Genomic DNA, 19,041 nt, shown 5'->3' with positions numbered 1-19,041 from the left:
CTAGCTGTTTGTGTAAACCCCCTGGGATTGATGTGTGTTTAAGGCATGTTTATTTCACTTAAATCTAAGTGCCTGAAATTAACTTGAATAGGTACTCCCTTTTTATTTACAAAAAACAATTCAGGCATTATTACAAAAAATCACATACATTTTATTTTATAGGTCTGGTTGTAGTCAATCAGGCTGTATTTAAGCAGTCACAAACACTCAACACACGTATGTCAGCACTCTGCTATCAGTGAAGTGTGAGACTGGTGTGGGATGATAGGGTGAGAAGACGCATCTGTGACGTGCCTACGATGTCACAAACTGTGCGGGAAGGAGCATGATTGACTCGCAGTTTAATAAACAAATTGCAAGACACAACCATTAAACATTTAGAGAAGAGAAAATGTTTTTTTAAGAAGTGTGAATTATAGAAATTGAGTGAATTTCTCTTGATTAAAAGTAATGTAACAACGTAGATACTGATCACTGAGCAGACTTGTGGCTCAATAGAAAACAGACAAATTCAAAGTAAGGATTTAAATTTAATCTTTTTTATTACTTCCATCCTCCAAGGAACATGCTTTAGAAATCAAGCAGAATGAAAAGTTTTTTTTTTTCTGTTTTCATTTTAAAATACAGTACAAATGAGAGCTTGATTGCAAAATACATTATTAGACCGTAAACATACACACATTCACATATCACAAAGAATTTTAACTGCAAAATAAAGCACTTGTATATGAGTGTGTGGAAAATGACAAAAAAAACAAAAAAACAAACAAACATTATAATGGATGTCCATCACATACTGTAAACAGCAGTATCATGGTTATACTGACATGACAAAAAACATGAAGCAAATATTATAGAAAAAAAATATTCATTAAATGCATAAGAAATCAAAAAGGGGGAATCATTTAAATGATTACAGACTTTGGGACATCTGTGCAACACTGTGTAGAATATTTTTGTTACATTTTAAGTGGAGATACATACACAATTATACATGTGAAGAAGGTAGAAGAGTGTAAAATATAAATTTAAGGAATGACACCTTGTTCATGTTAAAGGATTTCAACTAAACATTTAGAATTTAGTCCATTTCCCAAGTCATCTGAAATTTCCAGGTTAGCATTAGCATAACTGTCTCATGAAAAAGACCCATTGATTTGTTCTTTATAGTTTAACACTAGTAAGTTATTTAAAGCATTTGTGCAAACGTTTCTAGCCATTTCTCTGAGAGTCTCTCTCAACCCACGACTAAGGCAGTGTTCGAATTTTTTCCCATTCATAGACACAGTACGGTACTTGAGCTTAGATATTTTGTCTAAGTTCTCAGTGATCTGTATAGATCACTATAATACTACCCTCTATAAGGCCATAATACATAGATTTTTATTTCACATCAAAATGTACGTGTCAGGAAGATTATTAGAGCATCCGAAAATACACATACAAACATCCATAAGAATGCTAACAACCTCTAAAGCCAATAGGCACTTGTAAGAGGTGTGTTTAATACAGAGATTGTGCTTGGGAATTTGCATACTTCTGTGTTTGGCTTTTTTCAGCACGGTTACAGGAATATTTTAAATTGTGTAATAGTCATGATGTGTTGGTCACACTCAGAAATAAGTGTTGTGTGAATCTAGTGTGTGTCCTTTTCTACTGCGCCCTATATAAGAACCTGTACACTAACGTGAGTGAGTTAGTGAGCGACCAACCACTAATCATCTTGCTCCCATAGACGACTGACCAGCCAACCGACTAACGTAGTACTGAATATTAATTCCTGGTGATGTATAGTCATATTAGATGGCAGACATATTTGATTCATTTGAAATATGATTGTATCATGGAACAGAAAGCAACAGGCTGTCACTGAATTAATACTATGTAATATTTCCATCCATCAATCAATCTTGGTAATACATTAATAATCAGTGGTCAATTTTTGTGCTTAAAAAACAAACAAACAAAAAAACTAATAAAAATTGATCATGCAGTCTTGTTGAATAACTGTTGCATGCAAGACAAACATAGCTTTGTTCATTACATAACACATAATTCCCTACCGGCCTTCATATGCATCTACAGTATGTAGCTATAGGTCTATTTGGAAAGCTGTTTTTCTAAAAGCATTTTTCTGCTGTTCACTAGTTCATGTGTCATATTTATTTAATACAAGTATCGTAAACAGTGCTAACTGTCCTTTAATCTTTAATGATTTTGATCTGGAGGCTGTGCTAAGCTTTACGCAAGTTGTTCATGTGCGAAGCACGTAAGGAGTTGCAGTGAACTAGAAATAGCCACAGTTACACAATCTTTTTTCATACCCTAAAATCCTAGCTCTCAATTGTTAAATTACACGACATGTCAGAACACTGTATTCAAGCAACCACATGCTGAGATGGTAAACATTGATGAAGTTGCTTAGGAAAGCATCTTTAGAAAGGGGAAGAGGATCTTTCTTAAGAGCGTGCATAAAAAAATGCAAAAGAGCTGCTGGAGTTATTGAGTTTCTTGCTAAGTGGTCTCGCTGATAAAGCTACAGAAAGGTTCAGACAAAAACAAGGCTGTATGACAAATGACAAAAGAGACGGAATTACAAAACTCACAAAAACAATGCATCAAATGTCTGGAATCAAAGCAGAGTCAATCTTTGATTTTTACGTTTGGTTTTTAAGGAGTGACAGGAGTTTCCACCAATCACTTCATGGCCTGCTTGGCACGCTTTGTGTGGCACTTCATGCATAGAATCCTCCCGTCCAATGGATAACAACCATCAGCATCTGCTTCTATAGAGAGAGGACGGGCGCAGTCCTGGGACCCAGAAGAGAAACATACGAGTATGTCACACTCTATAATCCTTTACAGCTTTATAAATCCTTGTTTAAAAGGTATTTGTACTGAAATAAACTATTTTAAACAAGACAACCATCTCAGTTCCACATTGTGCATAAAAGTATTGGACAAGACCTGCTTTTTAAATAAACTGCACTGAATATCACTGTGGATACAAGTACATGATGTACAGTGCAGTACTTTCCAGCATTGTATGTTGGCTAAAAGTGTCCAGCAATTAGTAGTATGAATCCTAGGAGTCTGTTAAAAATGGGGGAGCTGCTAACTGGGTAGTGTGGTGCATTTTTATATTTTATGTTTTCATACCTCACATCGGTAGCACTTAAGATGAAAGTTCTTCTCCAAGGCTACTACTCTGAGTGTTTCCTCACTGCCAGGGTCAGGAACAATTGGCTCATTGCAGCTCACACACAGAGGAGAAAAACGTCTGTGATCCAGAAGCAAAGCAGGGGCCACAAAAAGAAAGATACATCAGTGTGTCTTTTATCATATTTAATATTTTCTTGTACTACTGAGATACTCAGCAAATGAGCTGAGGATTTAAAGGTGGCTTTCTTGGTCAGGATGTGTGTAGAGGCTCACCGGTGGTAATCATTGACACAGTAGGGGTTGTTGTTGTCATCAGTGATGAATGGAGAGCCCTCCAGTGTGCAGCTACACACAGTGCAGCGGAAACAGTGAGCATGGAAACACTGACCCACTGCTTTCAGCACACGATCTGTGATCCGCTCCCCACAGCGAGAACAAATTGCCAGAGAGTTCTAAACACACATACATTAGTCAGAAAGGCAAAAATATTTCATCTGTCACAACTGATTTGGCACAAAATTAAAATGCAGTATTTCAAGCAGACCATAGCTAGGACGCATGCATATTCTCTCGGTATCCATCTAAGCTTGTGAGAGCTGTGGAAAATTATTAAGAGCTTTTGAGGTATTCGGTTTATTTCACAATGAGGATTGGATAACTAGCACAAAAACAAACATCACAATTATGCTAACTGTTTAAAGTTTCTGCATTCCACATTCAGTGTTGTTTGAACAACGACAGAACGGGTACACAAAGCTTTTTGTGTGTATAATGGGGTAACTAAAATAATGCAATTATGCCAAATTGACCAAACACCAAATCATATACGGTGTCAAAATCCAATACTTGAAAGTATCTTGCTGAACTACAGCATGAATGTGTGTGAGTGGGAGTGACTCACCACATAACACTCCTCACACTCTGGTGTTCCATCACGGTCATAGAACTGCATTCCCTGCAGGGGGCGCTGGCACGTCACGCAGCAGAAACAGTGTGAGTGGAAAAGTTTGTCCATCGCCCTGACTGCAGGCTGAGACCTGGACAGAGCCTCTCCACAATTTCCACACATCTCTATGCAAGCAGGAAAAATGTTAATGCACAAACTCTGATAAATGTACAATTATTAGATACATGCAAGTGTATGTGTGTGGAAACTAACTTCTTGTACTTTGTGGTTTTTTTATGTGCAGAAGTGCCTCCGTATTTAATAATCATATTTGTGCATGCATAACATTTTATTCTATTAATATACTTAAACTACATTTAATACCATACATGAAAGTAGACAGGTGAGCTATCACTGTCACCTGTGTTCTATATTAATAACTGGAAATAAAATGGAGATGTAATAATTATAGATGCGAGACTACCTGTAGGTGCAGAGGTGATAACTGGGGAACGGTTGTCCATGTGCTTAATGAAATCTTTGGTCATCCTTTCCAGCTCTTCAACTTCTCGCATTGAGAGAGGAACACCACCAGGGGGTGCACCTGCTCCAGGGCCTTTTGGCTGCAGAGAGTAGTTAGATGACCTAACGTTTATCATACTTTAGAATTATGAATATGTTTGATGATTATGTGTACTTCAGAAAAGAAATTCATACAATTCAGGTTTCAAATAATTGAAATCTTTAACACTTGTTAGTAAATGCAATTTAAAACCAAGTAAGAATCAATCTACAATAATACATAGTTTACAGTGATTTTCTGCATGTGGAAGCACAAAATTAAGGTTTTGTTAAGCAAGATCATTAGCTGAGATCTAGTTTAGTTAAGCCCCCATTTTGGGACTATAAGGACTATAATATGTGATGGCTTTTTATATAAATGTACATTTTAAAAGAAAAAATGTGCCTATTTTCCTAATATAACAGCCATCTATATCATTTAATTCAGGGAATCAATACAATAACCATACATGGACTGTCTTAACACCCTTCTGAGTGATTTCATCTCTGATTAAGTAATAAACTTATAAAACAACTTCAAATGGTAGATCAAAATTCCACTGTTTTTACACACTCACCATGGGTGGGGTTGGACTGAGCAATAGGTTGCTGTTTTGTGATGCAGTGGAAGTGGAAGATGGTGCTGGTTTAGGCTGTGGAGAAACTGGAGGTGGACATGTTTTCTCTTGATTGAATGGAAGGGAGGCTTTGGCATTACTGACAGCTTTGGCAGGGGCAGGGGCATTTGCTGGCGGTGGAGGAGGACCTGGTGGTGCAGCAGGTGGTGGAGGGAACGAGATGTGAGAAGTGACTTTGGGGGCAAGGTTAACTCCTCGTGGAGCTGCAGAGCTCACGCTGTTTCCAGATTTGGGGCTAAAATTAGAAGCAGGCTGGCTGGGAGTGAATGTTGTCTTTGGGGTAGCTGCAGGTCCTTTGCCCACTGGTGCTCCAGATGCTGGGGCAGAGGGTGTGCTCGTGCCACCGTGTCTCAATGTGGTACGTGCACGTAGCTCTTCTGCCCAGGGGGCAGGTGGAGGGCGATCCTGCAGTTCTGGTGGGGGCAGAAAAGACAGGGAGGGTTTGGGGGCTGTGGGAGGAGGAGCAGGTGACTTTGGGGTAGGCACTGATGACAGCTGACTGGACACCTGGACCACAAACATGCAAATTCAAGAACAAGACCTCAGTTACAACAATGATATGATTTATTATGCTGTACCCCCCCACCCCCAAATTGTAATACATTACTGTAGATGTATACTGTTCATCTTTGTACCTTTGGGTTGAAAGGTCTTCGTGTTTCCATTTCTGACAACATATCAGTTAGAGAGTCCAGCTGTCGGTCAAAACTAGTCTGCTTCTCCAATGATTTCTATTGAAAAGGAGATTGAATTAAATGAATACGTGTGTGGGGGGAAAAAACTTGATAACTGCAGAAGAAGCTGCACAGGAAAGATTGTGAGAATAACACCGCAGAAGGAGGAAGAGAGATAACAGGCCCGTTGTGAAACATCCCTCTAATTAACACTAATCAAACTAAAGAAAAAAAGGATAAAATGAAAAGAAATGCTAACAACAAAAACAAAAGTACATTCGTACAAACAAAACATCCCAATGTTGAAAACGGGCTGCCATGCAAAGGTGTTTAAAACTACTGCAATTTGGAACTAATGTTCTCAGTTATTTAGGCCTGTCTGTATTAAATTATATAAAATCATCACTGCTGTAATGCAAAAAATGCCATACACGTAAGCTACCTTTGTGGCTCATGTAATAAATGTATAGTCTTTTAGCATTTTTCAGTGTCAGTGACGAACTATAGTCACAGATGGGCCTGTGATCAGACTCTTGTTTTTGATGGCAGGAACAAATCCATCTGCTGTAGCACATCCACTACAAGGTTTTGATTGTTGTGCATGCGACATGCTTTACTGCTGATGTGAACAATAAGTGAAACTGTTGACCTGTGTCTAAATATTTTTGCATTGTGCTGCCTCCACAAGATTGGCTAATTAGAAAACTGCATAAATAAGCAGGTGTTTCTTATAAATTTTATAAGATGGAGATGATAAATAAGATCACACACCGAGTTGACTGCATGTCTAAATAAGCCTTTTGCTGTTACAGGCAATATATGTACTGTATGTGTATATACACTCACTGTGTGTGTGTGTGAGTGCGTGTGTGTACAAAAGAAAGAGCAATAATAGTGTGATGTTTTAATCTAAATGACTGTCTGCATTTCTTGCATACTTTCAAACACACAAGATGCAAATGCCACATCTATAATTAACACAGGCTTAAGTCAAGCAGGAACAAATGATGCAGCAACAATAATTGTCAAGTTGCAGTGATAAATCAGCATTTTTAACATAGTAAAGACTCTAGCAACCTATTTTCCTAAATAGATTTTATTATTTTCTGTACCCGACAGAACATTTTTCTATTCAATTTCTATTATGAACTTCGAGATCTACCAGATCCAGTTAGACTCTGCACTACTAAAGAGGAGATGCCAACTCCATGTGGTCTTTTGCATCAGTACAACATTCATCAAACTGTGTATTTATAAAATCACCTCCAGTGTCACTCATATGAGGAGGAGGTTCCCCTTTAAATCTGGTTCCTCTCAAGGTTTCTTCCTTTACCTTCCAAGGGAGTTTTTCCTTGCCTCTGCTGCTTCAGTCCCTTGAGACTTGCTCATTTGGGATAAATACAAATATTTAAATATATCTAATATTAATCTTGACTTTTGCATTCTATTAATCTTTCTATTATTCTTTATAATAACCTTTTGTTCTTTGCTTATGTTCTGTAAAGCTGCTTTGAGACAATGTCCATTGTAAAGTGTGCTATACAAATAAATTTGAACTGAACTGAACTATTAATGTGAGTGAAATGGGACTAGGGTTCAGTTATGTATCAACCAAAATGAGCCATTACAACAGCTGCTGTTCTCGCCGGACTGCTAAAACTAAAGGAAATTCATTCCTGCTCACTCACTTTCTTTGTTGGTGACAAACTGCTAAGGCTGACATTTTTAGCTAACTTCACTTAGCAGCATTTTAGCCTTTTAAATATACACTGCTGTAGAAATATATATAAAAAAAATTACACCAACACATCAAACAAAAGTGCTGTGCAAGATCCACTGCATCATTCCTACCAGCTTTTCTAGCACTAGCAGTTGTGTGATTAGTAACAGTTCTGCACATATCGATCAAGTGTTGCAACGGTGATGAACTGTCAAGAGCCGGAAGTCACAGACCGTGCGGACAATGCTGGCATCGCAGGGGTAGGGATCATATTAAGAAAAAAAAAGTCTGGTTTAGATATTTTACAGGTAAACACATTTAGCTATTGACTAAACAACGAAAAAGATAGAGATTGTGGCATTGTGTTATGCTGCTACACTCTCTCTGTGATCTAAAACAGTTTTGATCAAGCGGAAACAAGAAATTTGAACTTTTATTAAATTGTAGGACAGCGATATATACATTAAATGACATCAAATATCACTAGTCATTTTTAACTTGTTGCCAGTGGCTTTAAGTCTGAAGTCAAATCAAAGTCTGTGTCTTAGTTCTTACCTGAAGACCGATACCGGTGCCAGACTCAGGGAGTGGAGGTGCAGGAGGGGGAGGAGGTGGAGGAGGAGGAGCAACAGCAGGAGAAGAATCTGAGGGTACGAAGCTCACATCTTCAGGAGGTGCTGGGAGAGGCAAGTCTTCTGCAACTGGGGGAGGGGGAGGGAAAGCAGGGGGAGGGGCCTCAAATGCAGGGGGTGTGAGCTGACATTCTGGGGGAGGAGCTGGCAGCTCTGCATCCACTGGAGGAGGAGGGGGTGGAAAATCTGGCCAGGAGAGGCAGTGGAATGGTAAAGAAACATGCCAGTCATAACAATAGTCAATCACTAAACAGACAAACAAATAAATTAATAAATCCAATAAAATGGGTGATAAAATATTTCCACCATATTCATAAAGCAAGAAGCTGAAGCTGAAGCTGTTAAATGTATTCATCACATCATATTAAACATGTTTAGAACAAATTTTAGGAAATCTGCCTCAATTCAAAATCAGACACGTAGCCTTTTGTCAAATTCATACACAACATTCATACACAACTAACCATTTCATTTTCACTGCTTTTCATGCACGTGTTAAGTCAAAACAACTGGTCACTAGTTGCAGTGTTGAAGGGGGAGTAATGAAACAGAGGTTTTATACGATGACTGTGATGTGACATACGGCTAAGTACGGTGAACCATACTCAGAATTCGTTCTCTGCAGTTTGACCCATCCAAAGTGCACACACACAGCAGTGAACACACACACCGTGAACACACCCGGAGCAGTGGGCAGCCATTTATGCTGCGGCGCCCGGGGAGCAGTTGGGGGGTTCGGTGCCTTGCTCAAGGGCACCTCAGTCGTGGCAGGCCCGAGACTCGAACCCACAACCCACAACCTTCGGATTACGAGTCAGACTCTCTAACCAATAGGCCACGACTTGCCCCATTTGTGTGAGCAAATGCATCAGAATCAACCGTGTTCTTGAACTGAATTGAAAAATTAACATGATTTTAGATAGCTATTATGAAGCCCTGGTTGAATTTTGGCATATGTTTATGTCCCATTCCAACACTGTGAAAGTGTGTGCAATAGTGTCCAATACTGTGGTCACTAACAAACTCCGTGAACTGTACTGAAATTAGTCATAAACTTCTTAAAAGTCATAAAATTCAGAACCAAAGGTTCCTCTGACTAGACTGATCTGGTAAACAATGATCAAGTAGAGTTGCTTATTGCAACAGGTTTAGCATGAGTTGATAAGTTTGCTCTCAGAAAACTATATTTATTTTTTAAAAACTATATTTATTTTTTATTTATTTATTCACAAAAGAGAGTCCTCATATTTGAAAAGGCTGTCTTACCTTCACTAATAGATGAAGGAGGTGGAGGGATCTCTCCAACCCGGCCAACTGTAGCTGTGCTTGCTTTTGTCGAGAAGGTCAGTGACTGCGATTGGTTAGACTGCCCTTTGGGTCGAGGAGGGGCCACAGAGGCAAACCTTTTCGGTTGGTTGTAGAAAGAAGGTGTAGTGACTTGGAAAGACAGGGAAGATGTTACCATAAGTGGCTTACTGCCATTAGAGTCCTCCATCTTGTTCTGTGAAAAAGACAAAAAAAAATAATAATAAAAATGATCAATTCTAGCTATTTGCACATAGGTTCATGGCATCAACACACTCAAACTTCAGGAGATATCATTTCAATCTGTGGGACAGTCTGTAATAATAGAATAGCACCAACACTAAAAGAATAAACATAACTCAAAGTTGTGTTGTGACTTAAGTGAGTCATTCAGCACTTTTCATATATAATAGTACAGTGATGCCTCGAGATACGAGTGCTTTGACATACGAATTTCTTGAGATACGAGCTGCGATTCGACTAAATTTTTGCCGTGAGATACGAGCAAATTTTTGAGATATGAGCATTTGAGCTGCCGCCGCAACAAAGATCCCCAACAACCACATGTGCTCCGTTTCCCCCGCCTCCGCTTCCCACGTCTCACTCGGTTAAAGCCACCTTTCCACTGCAAACGAGAAACGACGGCCCATAAAACGGAAGTCATTCATTTCCTATGGAGAGTCGCAAAGGCGCTGCGTGAGGTGCCGACCATCGCGGATCATAATTTTCGGGTCCGTTAAAAAATTTGAACTTGTGCGACTACACCGCATCTGATATGCCAAAAGGTTTTTATTAAAACGACCGGCAGATATTAGTGAGGAAAGAGTGACAAAAAAGGCAAAAACAAGTGAAGAGAAAAGAGATGAAGAAAATTAAGCAAAATTAATGTAAAGAAAACAGAAATTGTAGCAATTAAGTTAAGAGAAGTTCAGTTAAGTTAGTTAATTTTAGTGAAGTTTAGTTAAGTTCCATTTAAGTGTAAAGTAGCATGAAGAGTGTACAGTAGCGAGTAAGTGAACGAAAGTGAAAGTGTACGTACGAGACAAAACTCCGCCTGTTTAATCCTCCCTCAATCTCCGTGCGCATCTTCCGTAAATTAAAACCAGTTTTTTTTAACATTCTCTTTTATTACTGTGAGTTTTTATACAATATTTGTCATTTATACTTACAGGTACTGTACATTTTTTCATATTCAAAACACAAACAAAACAACTGGAATGGAATTTTGCGAGCTGGAACAGATTAATGGGATTTCAATTCATCTAAAAGGGGAAAATTGTTTTGAGATACGAGCAATTGGAGATACGAGTTTAATTCGTTCCGTGACCTTGCTCGTATCTCGAGGCATCACTGTAGATCAATGAGTGCTACAATATTTAAAAGGTAAAGTTGTCAGAAAGGCCAAAGCTCCTTTAGACAGCATTTCTACTGAACAGACCAAACTCATATTGACCTCAAGTCTGTTAGTAATTGCATCAGTATAGTGGATAACTAATCTGAATATAGCGTGACTGCTGTGTTTAATTTACTCTTGGCTTTTCCCTTGTTTATCTTTAGATGTCGAGATGGTTTCTTGGTTGTTTGAGTTGTTTAAGTCTGCGGTTTCATTTCCAGCTTGTTTTGAAACTGGAGCTCATCCGTGAAGTCATTTCTCGTGCACTTTATTACAAATTTTAAAGCAATAAGGAAGAGAGCACTGAGATAAGCTGTAGCAGTTAAACAATGCTCAAATCAATTATACTGCCACCACCAGCCTGAACTGTTGTCACAGGCAGGTTGGGTTCATGGACTCATGCTGTTGATGCCAAACTTTGACCCATCTGCATGTCAGAGCAGAAATTGTTATTCATCAGAATGTGTTTTCAATCATAACAGTTTTACCCAGACCAGCTTTGGTGTGTTTTGCTGTGCATAAAACAAGCTGCATTATGCTATGAAATCAAAAGGATCCACTACCTTACATCTCTATTTGTGGAGAGCTACCATCCGACTCCGATTACTTCATACTTCAACAAACATGGCTCTTAATTTTCAAATGCTGCTGTGAAAAATTTCTATTAAACAAGATAAGGCCTCATGGAAGCCCCAAGCCTTTAGAGATTTCTAAATATTTCCAGTGTACACATGCCACAAATGCATATTTACAATGTTATAAAAATAGCACATTTTTGTACAGAGAGAAAAAAAAAATGCACAAGATGATCCTCTATGAACTATCTAACCAAGGTTACCCAAATAAATTCATCTTAATTTATTTTTCTTTTGTTAGACCACATTTAAAACCTTTTACAGTTCATGGAAGCAGGTGTCAGTGATTGGACTGATGAACTACTATATGGTGAAGATCCAAATTTAAGCAAATTAAAAAAAAAAAAGAAAAGAAATGGATACTGCTGCACTGGTTGTTGATTCCCAGCATCAGCATGGCTCAGTGTCAAGCACTTCGTGTTCTGACATGAGAAAAACAGCAACATTTTCCAAAAGGCATTTCTGAAATGCTGAGATCATGAAAACAATGTGCAGAATTCTGCTCTGTTTGAGCTTAATATAACAAACTCTGATTTAAAAAAAAAAAAATAAAAAAAAAAGACATTTAAGGACAGCGATGAGTAAAGCCTGTCTAAACTCAGTGTGCAATAAAAGGGTTTTATAGCTGAAGCGTCCTCTGTGTATGAAAAAGTACCAGTACAGCTTAGGTAACATATACAGAAGTGTCTTAAAAAAAAAAAAAGTAAGAACAAAAATTACAACCGCTAACACAAGCAACCAGGACAAGCAAATTTCATTTTCATTAGTTTTTCATTGTAGTGCCTGAAGGACAAGTAGGCTCATAAAGCTTACTTCCCACTTACTTCTGCAAGCTAAAAGCTTTCATTTGATATGCATGTTTAAATTTTATGCACTTCATACTGAGACATGTCTCACTGCTGGAATTATAGTGTGTGCTTCCACATGCCACAACCTAATGCACTAAACAATGAAACCAAGGTGTAGCTGATGAGTGAAGTGGTTTTGCTTCATCACCTCTAAAGATTCTAGTCAGACTCAAGTCATTTTTTTTTTACTTTTAATGCACCGCAGTTTATAGATAATATCCCAAAACACTGAGCCTTAAAGGACCAACACACATTATAGCTTAGATTTTGAATGACAAATCTACAGTGCCCAAGGAAGAGGTCAGGGAAATCGTTTTGGTAGATTATTTAAAAAATTAACGAACTTTACAATAATATAAATTTATAGTAGCCTACAAATTATTTACAATATTAAATCTCGGTTTATAATAATAGTTAGAGATAAAGGCTATATCTGGGTTGGTATTGTTACTAAACTCAAGTGCGGACCAACATAGGCTTCCACGCTGGCGTGCATCTCCATTGGCTTTAATACTGTTGATGTAAAGTTTAAACAAAAGGCACCTTCAACTACATTCTGTTTTCAACACAAAAACTACCATACAATCCTACTGCTCTCCTGATGGCCACACAGAAAATAGTTGGCAAACTTTAAACTCATTACTTTAAACAAAGACATCTAAAATGATGTGCCATGAATGAAAGCTAATGTGTCTCAAACTGCTGTTTTTTTGTTGTTTTTTTCAGTGTAAATTATGAGAGCACTCATTGCTGTTTACATGGCTGAAAGACCTGCTGGTTTGAACCACAGAGGGTTATTATGAAAGCTCTGTGATTGGACTCATGATGTGACCCTATTCCCTTTAATCCATCCATTGCTTTGATGTTTGGAACAATAATGTCTACACTTCTCTGTACTGCCTTACAACAAGCCTCCGAAGCAAGCCATGTGGACGAAAAGAATTATAGTGTAGGTCAGAGAGAAATATTCCTTCATTTTTTTTCTCTTTTTCCCCCCTCCTAGCAGCTTTTGAATCATCACTGCAGCACACAATTTCATGCACAGATCAGCTTCAGGTTTTTGTTCTTCAGTTTGGAAGAAAACCTACATAATTCAAAGATTAATGTTTTGAGCTCTATTCACTTAGGTCAGCAAATGAGGTGTGAGCCAGTTTTTACGTCTCCACTAGAGAAGCAATGCTGATGATATACAGTATCCATCATTAGCAAAAGTGTTGCAAAGGCTAAATCAAGCTCATGCTACTAATGAGAAATCTGGGGATCGCTCTATGGTTCTTTAGGTCATAGATACGTTAAGTTTGCCTAAACTAAGCCTCAAATGTCATGGAAAGTAAGTCCTTATATAGTGAAGATGTAACTATAGGATATCGCCCCCCCCCCCATCCCCATCTTGCTGAAAACTGAATTGTTCTGTTTGGCTAATTTGTTCAATGGGAAACTTGCATGCAATACAAGAGGCTTAACCAGCTGCAGTTCTTTTTTATTCCCAAACATTTCTTCAATTATCCGACATTATGCCAAACACTGGTTGATTCTTGTGCATGAAATTTGGTAATTGTAATAAATTTACCTTCCTAAAATTAACCTCAAGGATGCAACACTGTGTCATGTGCATCTTTTATAAATACTTCTTAACATTTACTTTGAACATAGAGCATTGACACTATTTTGAGAGAAATTCTGAAAAGTGGAAGAGGAAAAAGTGCCCTCTGTCCTGTCCCCACTTCAGCATGATCAGACCACATTTAAAAAAAAAACAAAAAAAAAAACTATTCATACAGTCCGTATCAGTTTCAGAGAAATACCGAATTAACTGTAATCCTGATTGTTAAAATGGAAGTGCGAAGTTCCCTTTAACTAACCACAATGCACTAATACCTTGTCGCTCCCTTAGTGATTGTGTTACACTTCTCCACATGCTGGGCCTGATCAGCTCACTGCAGTTTGATAAATCACTTCACCTGGCCTGCTAATCTAACATACTATAATAATTTGATTAAATGACATGGGCATAATTTTCTAGTCAGTGCCAATACACTGGATGGATGTGTAAATAGATGTTGGCAGAAAATCATACACACTTCAATACAAGCACATTCATACAATGAATGTTTGAAATATGGAAAAAGTGTCTTGCTGACCTAACGGAATGTTAGGTTTTGTGTGTGTGTGTGTGTGTGTGTGTGTGAGAGAGAGAGAGAGTGGATGAAAGATTAGGGTGTGGAAGCAGAAACAGCTGTAATGTACATGTTCCAAAAGCCTTTCCTTTCTTTAAATAATACTCCATACTTGTGGCTAATCAAGTCAGTTACCCTGAAAATACTCTACTGTTCTTTATTTTGTTCTTGGATTTGTACGGTTAATGGTCTACGCCACTTCTCTCTTAGTAAGGTTACTAATTTCCGCTGCAAATTTTGAAACAGCAGATATTGTGACATTTACATAACGTCCATGTTTGTATGCCTGAACCTGTTGAGATTTTGTTAAGCAACATGGCATTTCCCTAAGTTAGATTTGAATACATGTCTCAGACAAGGACATCGTATACTGTATATTTGCTTACTTATGCTGATGTGGCACAAGACAACAGGCCATCTGGAGGTTCTCATCTCACTTTGTTTAACAGGTGAGAATCCACACCAGTGTAGCAATGTCGACTTTGTTGTAAACTTTATAGAGTAGACTTGCCTGTCTTTGGGAACGTGTGGCATCACAGCTGCTCGGTTTATAGGATTTTTAATGGCATGGTTCCAGACCTCTCGGAAAGAAATCTTGGAGGCCGCAGATGTATTACAAATTGAAAAGGGGAACTCCCTGAATCAAGCAAATCAAGAGTAACAAGGAAAAAGTTGATTAATTCTGGCTGAATATTTCCATTGTATTTCATGATTACACTTCTTCCCCTACTTCATGAGCAACAATGACAACATGAGACCCACGTTCTTTACCATGACATCACTGTGAGCAAGCAGAAGACAACCTGGTAGCCTGGTGTTAATCACATCACCGGTTTTAAGTTGACTAATCGGTGTACCAGACAGTTTCCTTCTCCAGGGTTTAAAAAAAAAAAAAAGTTGGTAAACAGACGCATACAACAGGTCCCGGAGTCAGTGAGATTCTATCTGCAGACTTTTCAGTGAGTTCATGCAGGAATGTGACTGAAAATGACTGACATTACAACTGAAATGTAACAAAATGCCTTTGAGAGAACACTGACTAGTCAGACTCTATCTCTAGTCGTGTAGTGTGTGTTGATTGCATTCTTTTAATAAAAAGGCCTTAGGAGATAGCAGTTCCACTCACTATTCCACACACACACACAGGGAAAGAGTAAGGTCAAAATTCTGAGCTAAAAGAAGACTAAAAGCAGAGAACTGTTCAACTGTTTGCATTCAAAAACAAACAAACACTCTCATATTCATTACATTTTTATTGCATCACTAGACTTTTTCACAGATAAAAACACCAAGCAAACTGTGCACTGAAGCCGAGGCAGAAGTTCAGGAGAGCAGAAACTGGCCTTATATGGAGATCTCCCTGTTACTCAGCTAGAAGCTAAGTTCTCTGCCAGCACAACAGCAAGACTGAAGAGAAAACTAGCCAGATGTTATTGCTAATAAAAACCCATTCCTTGTGCTTCATATATACTAAGGCGCTTTCTATCTTATTTATTTATTTTTTATTGTACCTGTGAACTCGATGTAATCTCAATTCAACCGTCTCTGCCCCACCCATCCTTTTACCTTTCCACCATTATACACGGTATCTAAAATATTATACACGGTGCTAAAATATCTATAGCTTTACAATTGAGATGACTTTTTTTCTGTCTCAGACCCAACAGCTCAGACAAAAAGGCAGACCACTGGAGTATCTTTACAGATACAGAGATAGCAGACGATGCTACAAACAGCTCGTTATATTTTCACATCCAGGTTGCTAATACATGACAACGCGGACCGAAAACACAAGAGCTATTTAAAATAACACAAGACACTTACTTTAATGTTGTTGTCTGGAGCACTGCAGTTTAGCTAAGCAATGGTATCACCACGTATTGCACGTCAAACTACACAAATGCCGAAATTCGGTCCCCTGGCTCCCTTAATCAAGCCGTTCCCCGAAGCTAACTCCACCCTTTAGGTCAGCTAGCATCACACAAGCTTGTCATTGCGTGAAGGTTCCTGCACCTGGATACGGTTCTGTAAGAACTTTTCCCAGCAATGTAAACTCACTTCCGGTTTAGCTTCCGCATTTTCCACAAATCCACAGTGCTCTGGTGCACAATGATAACAGTGGAAGTTTGATAGTAACACTGGGGCTAGATCTATGCTTCGTAGTCAATGGGTTGGGAAATTATAGGCACCATAAAAGTCCTGTCATAAATATCTCAACTACATCATACATTGAACTGAAAGCCATGAAGCATAATACTACCAGTTAAGTTTAAAGTTCCAGTAATAATTAAATAATGGGGGGAAGGCAGAGATTCTTGACATGGTTCCCAAATAAAGCTCTAAAAGCTCTAAGCTTACCTCTTTCTCAGAGCAGCAGACTGAATCTTTCTTGGCTCAGAGATAAAAAGTTTTCCTTTTTAATGCTCTCTCTCTCTCTCTCTCTCTCTCTCTCTCTCTCTCTCTCTCTCTCTCTCTCTCTCTCTCACACACACACACACACACACACACACATACACACAGTTCCCGTATTACTGCCATACCCTCCCCCTATTTGTGCAAAGGAATGACACCATCCCTCCAAACAAGTTCTTTCTCGTTCCCCTTCACTTTGGCCAGGTTTATTACACACCAGGCATTCTCTCTCTCTCTCTCTCTCTCTCTCTCTCTCTCTCTCTCTCTCTCTCTCTCTCTCTCTCTCTTTGTCTCTTAGCCTCGCTTTTCTCCCTCTCTTTTCTCTCTCAGGATTCTTTAAACATTCTTCATTCGATGACATCAGCCCTGCCTGCCTTTCCTTGTAAGGACAGAGTGAGTGAGAGAGCCAGAGAGTGAAAGATAAAGAAGGCTGGGGGTTGATTGGACACAGACAGCACAAGGTTGGAAGAGAAGAGAAGTTAGGAAGAACGCTTGACTTAAATCAACTCCAAAACAATTATTATTTCTTAGGAAAAATCACACTTAATCACACTGCAACAATAGGAAACTTTTGTGCAGGTCTTGCCAAGCCCAGTCTATTCCTCTGCGTGTATTGCAAGATCCAGCTCTAATAAGAAACACATGAGGTCATCCAAAACATAATATTTTTCTTATTAACCAAACATGGGCATCAAGTCGAAGTAAGCTGGAACACTGTGTTGCATTTGCTTCGATTCATGTTAGGTTTTAAAATTAATTTGAATAAAAGATCAGTATTTTTCCAACTCAGGGTATATTATCATGGAACCAGGCCAATTATAACACAGATAAGGATGTGATTACAATTGCTACTACTGTCCAGCCTAATTCCACCCATCCTGCAAATCTGCTACCTCTGCCTCTCCCTTCCCCAGCAGACTGTTTCAGGCACATTTTTCAGTATCTTTTCAGCAAAAATGTTTTTGGGGGAAAAAGGTCAGTGGTCAAGTTCCCCCTGAGACAGGGAGGTGGAGCGTAAGGTGACGCTCACCAACAGGAGGCCTTCTGGAGTGTTGCCAAAACCCAGCTCTGGAAAACCAGCCACCCCCTCTCCAACTATGACTCATTGTGTGCGCTCATACTGTATCTCTCAGCTTGATTCCTATTTCCTCATTCAGTTCATTCTAGCTCAGAGGGAGGGGAGTGTGTCACAGTGGTTCTTTTCAGTTTTCATCTGTCTCTGTCTTTCCCTGCTGGGAGCATTCACAATGCTCACGAACCTTATGCATGTACTGCTATCTTATAGAGACAGCAATGCGTAGACCCATGCTCACTTTCAGTAATTTTGATTTGCTAAATCTGCCACATAGTTACATATATGAACACCCATAGCCAGATGACACACAGAAAGACCTTATGTTGTCTGTCTGACGTCTACCTAGCTCCTCTCTGACATGTCTATGTAGTTATGCTTTATTGGAAGGCATTACATCCTTGAAGTTCTAGGCTTGTCCACCAGATGTCAGGCCAGAATTCTGCTTTTGTCCTAAACATATAATTAAAGCCAGTCCTAGAATTCTACAGCACCACATGAGTTAGTGCTTCCCCTCCTCTGGTGCAACTGACACGTTCCAGGACATGACTTCAGGATTAAGAATGGAAAGAGGCCCCTGAAATTTACCCACTATCCCATCCCGACTGCATTTCAGCTTCTCGCCCAATGGCTAAGGATTCAATACAACCCTGACCAGGACAAAGCATTTAATGAAGATGAATGAATTACATATAACATAATATATAGTGTATGTATGTAGAAACCATGCAGGACTGTTTTAGTGTTCTCCAATGTATTGATGTTCAGAGAAGTTTAAGGAAGTAATGGACAGATGGCACGGCTTGATACTGAGATGCAGTCTGGTATTGCCAACATGTGGAATCCTAGATGAGCTGACAGCCAATGGAGGGAAACAGGGAGAAAGAGAGAGAGCATATGAATTATGGAGAAAGGATGGGATCTCC

At 38.9% G+C, this 19,041-nt stretch overlaps 1 protein-coding gene across 3 annotated transcripts; it reads right to left on the bottom strand.

Annotated features, from left to right (window-relative positions):
- Window positions 1–517: 517 nt before the first annotated feature.
- Window positions 518–17,141, bottom strand: zyx (zyxin). Of its 3 annotated transcripts, none has more exons than XM_027149338.2 (10): window positions 16,990–17,141; window positions 9,540–9,774; window positions 8,197–8,459; window positions 5,883–5,978; window positions 5,188–5,754; window positions 4,533–4,671; window positions 4,064–4,233; window positions 3,436–3,614; window positions 3,160–3,280; window positions 518–2,811 (listed from the first exon to the last, which is right to left on the bottom strand). In XM_027149338.2, exons 2-10 carry the CDS (start codon window positions 9,766–9,768, stop codon window positions 2,698–2,700), a joined length of 1,878 nt encoding a protein of 625 aa, XP_027005139.1. In that variant the 5' UTR covers window positions 9,769–9,774; window positions 16,990–17,141; the 3' UTR covers window positions 518–2,697. The 3 variants fall into 3 exon arrangements, with proteins under 3 accessions (XP_027005139.1, XP_027005138.1, XP_047667712.1); XM_027149337.2 differs by lacking the exon at window positions 16,990–17,141 and adding an exon at window positions 16,456–16,676; XM_047811756.1 differs by lacking the exon at window positions 16,990–17,141 and adding an exon at window positions 15,143–15,161.
- Window positions 17,142–19,041: the final 1,900 nt, after the last annotated feature.

The sequence above is a fragment of the Tachysurus fulvidraco genome, chromosome 3 (genome assembly GCF_022655615.1).
Source record: "Tachysurus fulvidraco isolate hzauxx_2018 chromosome 3, HZAU_PFXX_2.0, whole genome shotgun sequence".
Lineage (NCBI taxonomy): Eukaryota > Metazoa > Chordata > Actinopteri > Siluriformes > Bagridae > Tachysurus > Tachysurus fulvidraco.
The sequence above is the reverse complement of the archived record's forward strand: the minus strand, read 5'-3'. Positions and strand labels throughout refer to the sequence as shown.

What these genes read in the sequence shown, in the direction of transcription:
- zyx (XM_027149338.2), bottom strand. Translation starts at nt 9,768, where the DNA reads ATGGAGGACTCTAATGGCAGTAAGCCACTTATGGTAACATCTTCCCTG. An exon ending in GAAGACCTTTCAACCCAAAG is followed by an intron (nt 5,755 to 5,882) that starts GTACAAAGATGA and finishes TTTGTGGTCCAG; the next exon opens with GTGTCCAGTCAGCTGTCATC. An exon ending in TGTGTCAATGATTACCACCG is followed by an intron (nt 3,281 to 3,435) that starts GTGAGCCTCTAC and finishes TCTGGATCACAG; the next exon opens with ACGTTTTTCTCCTCTGTGTG.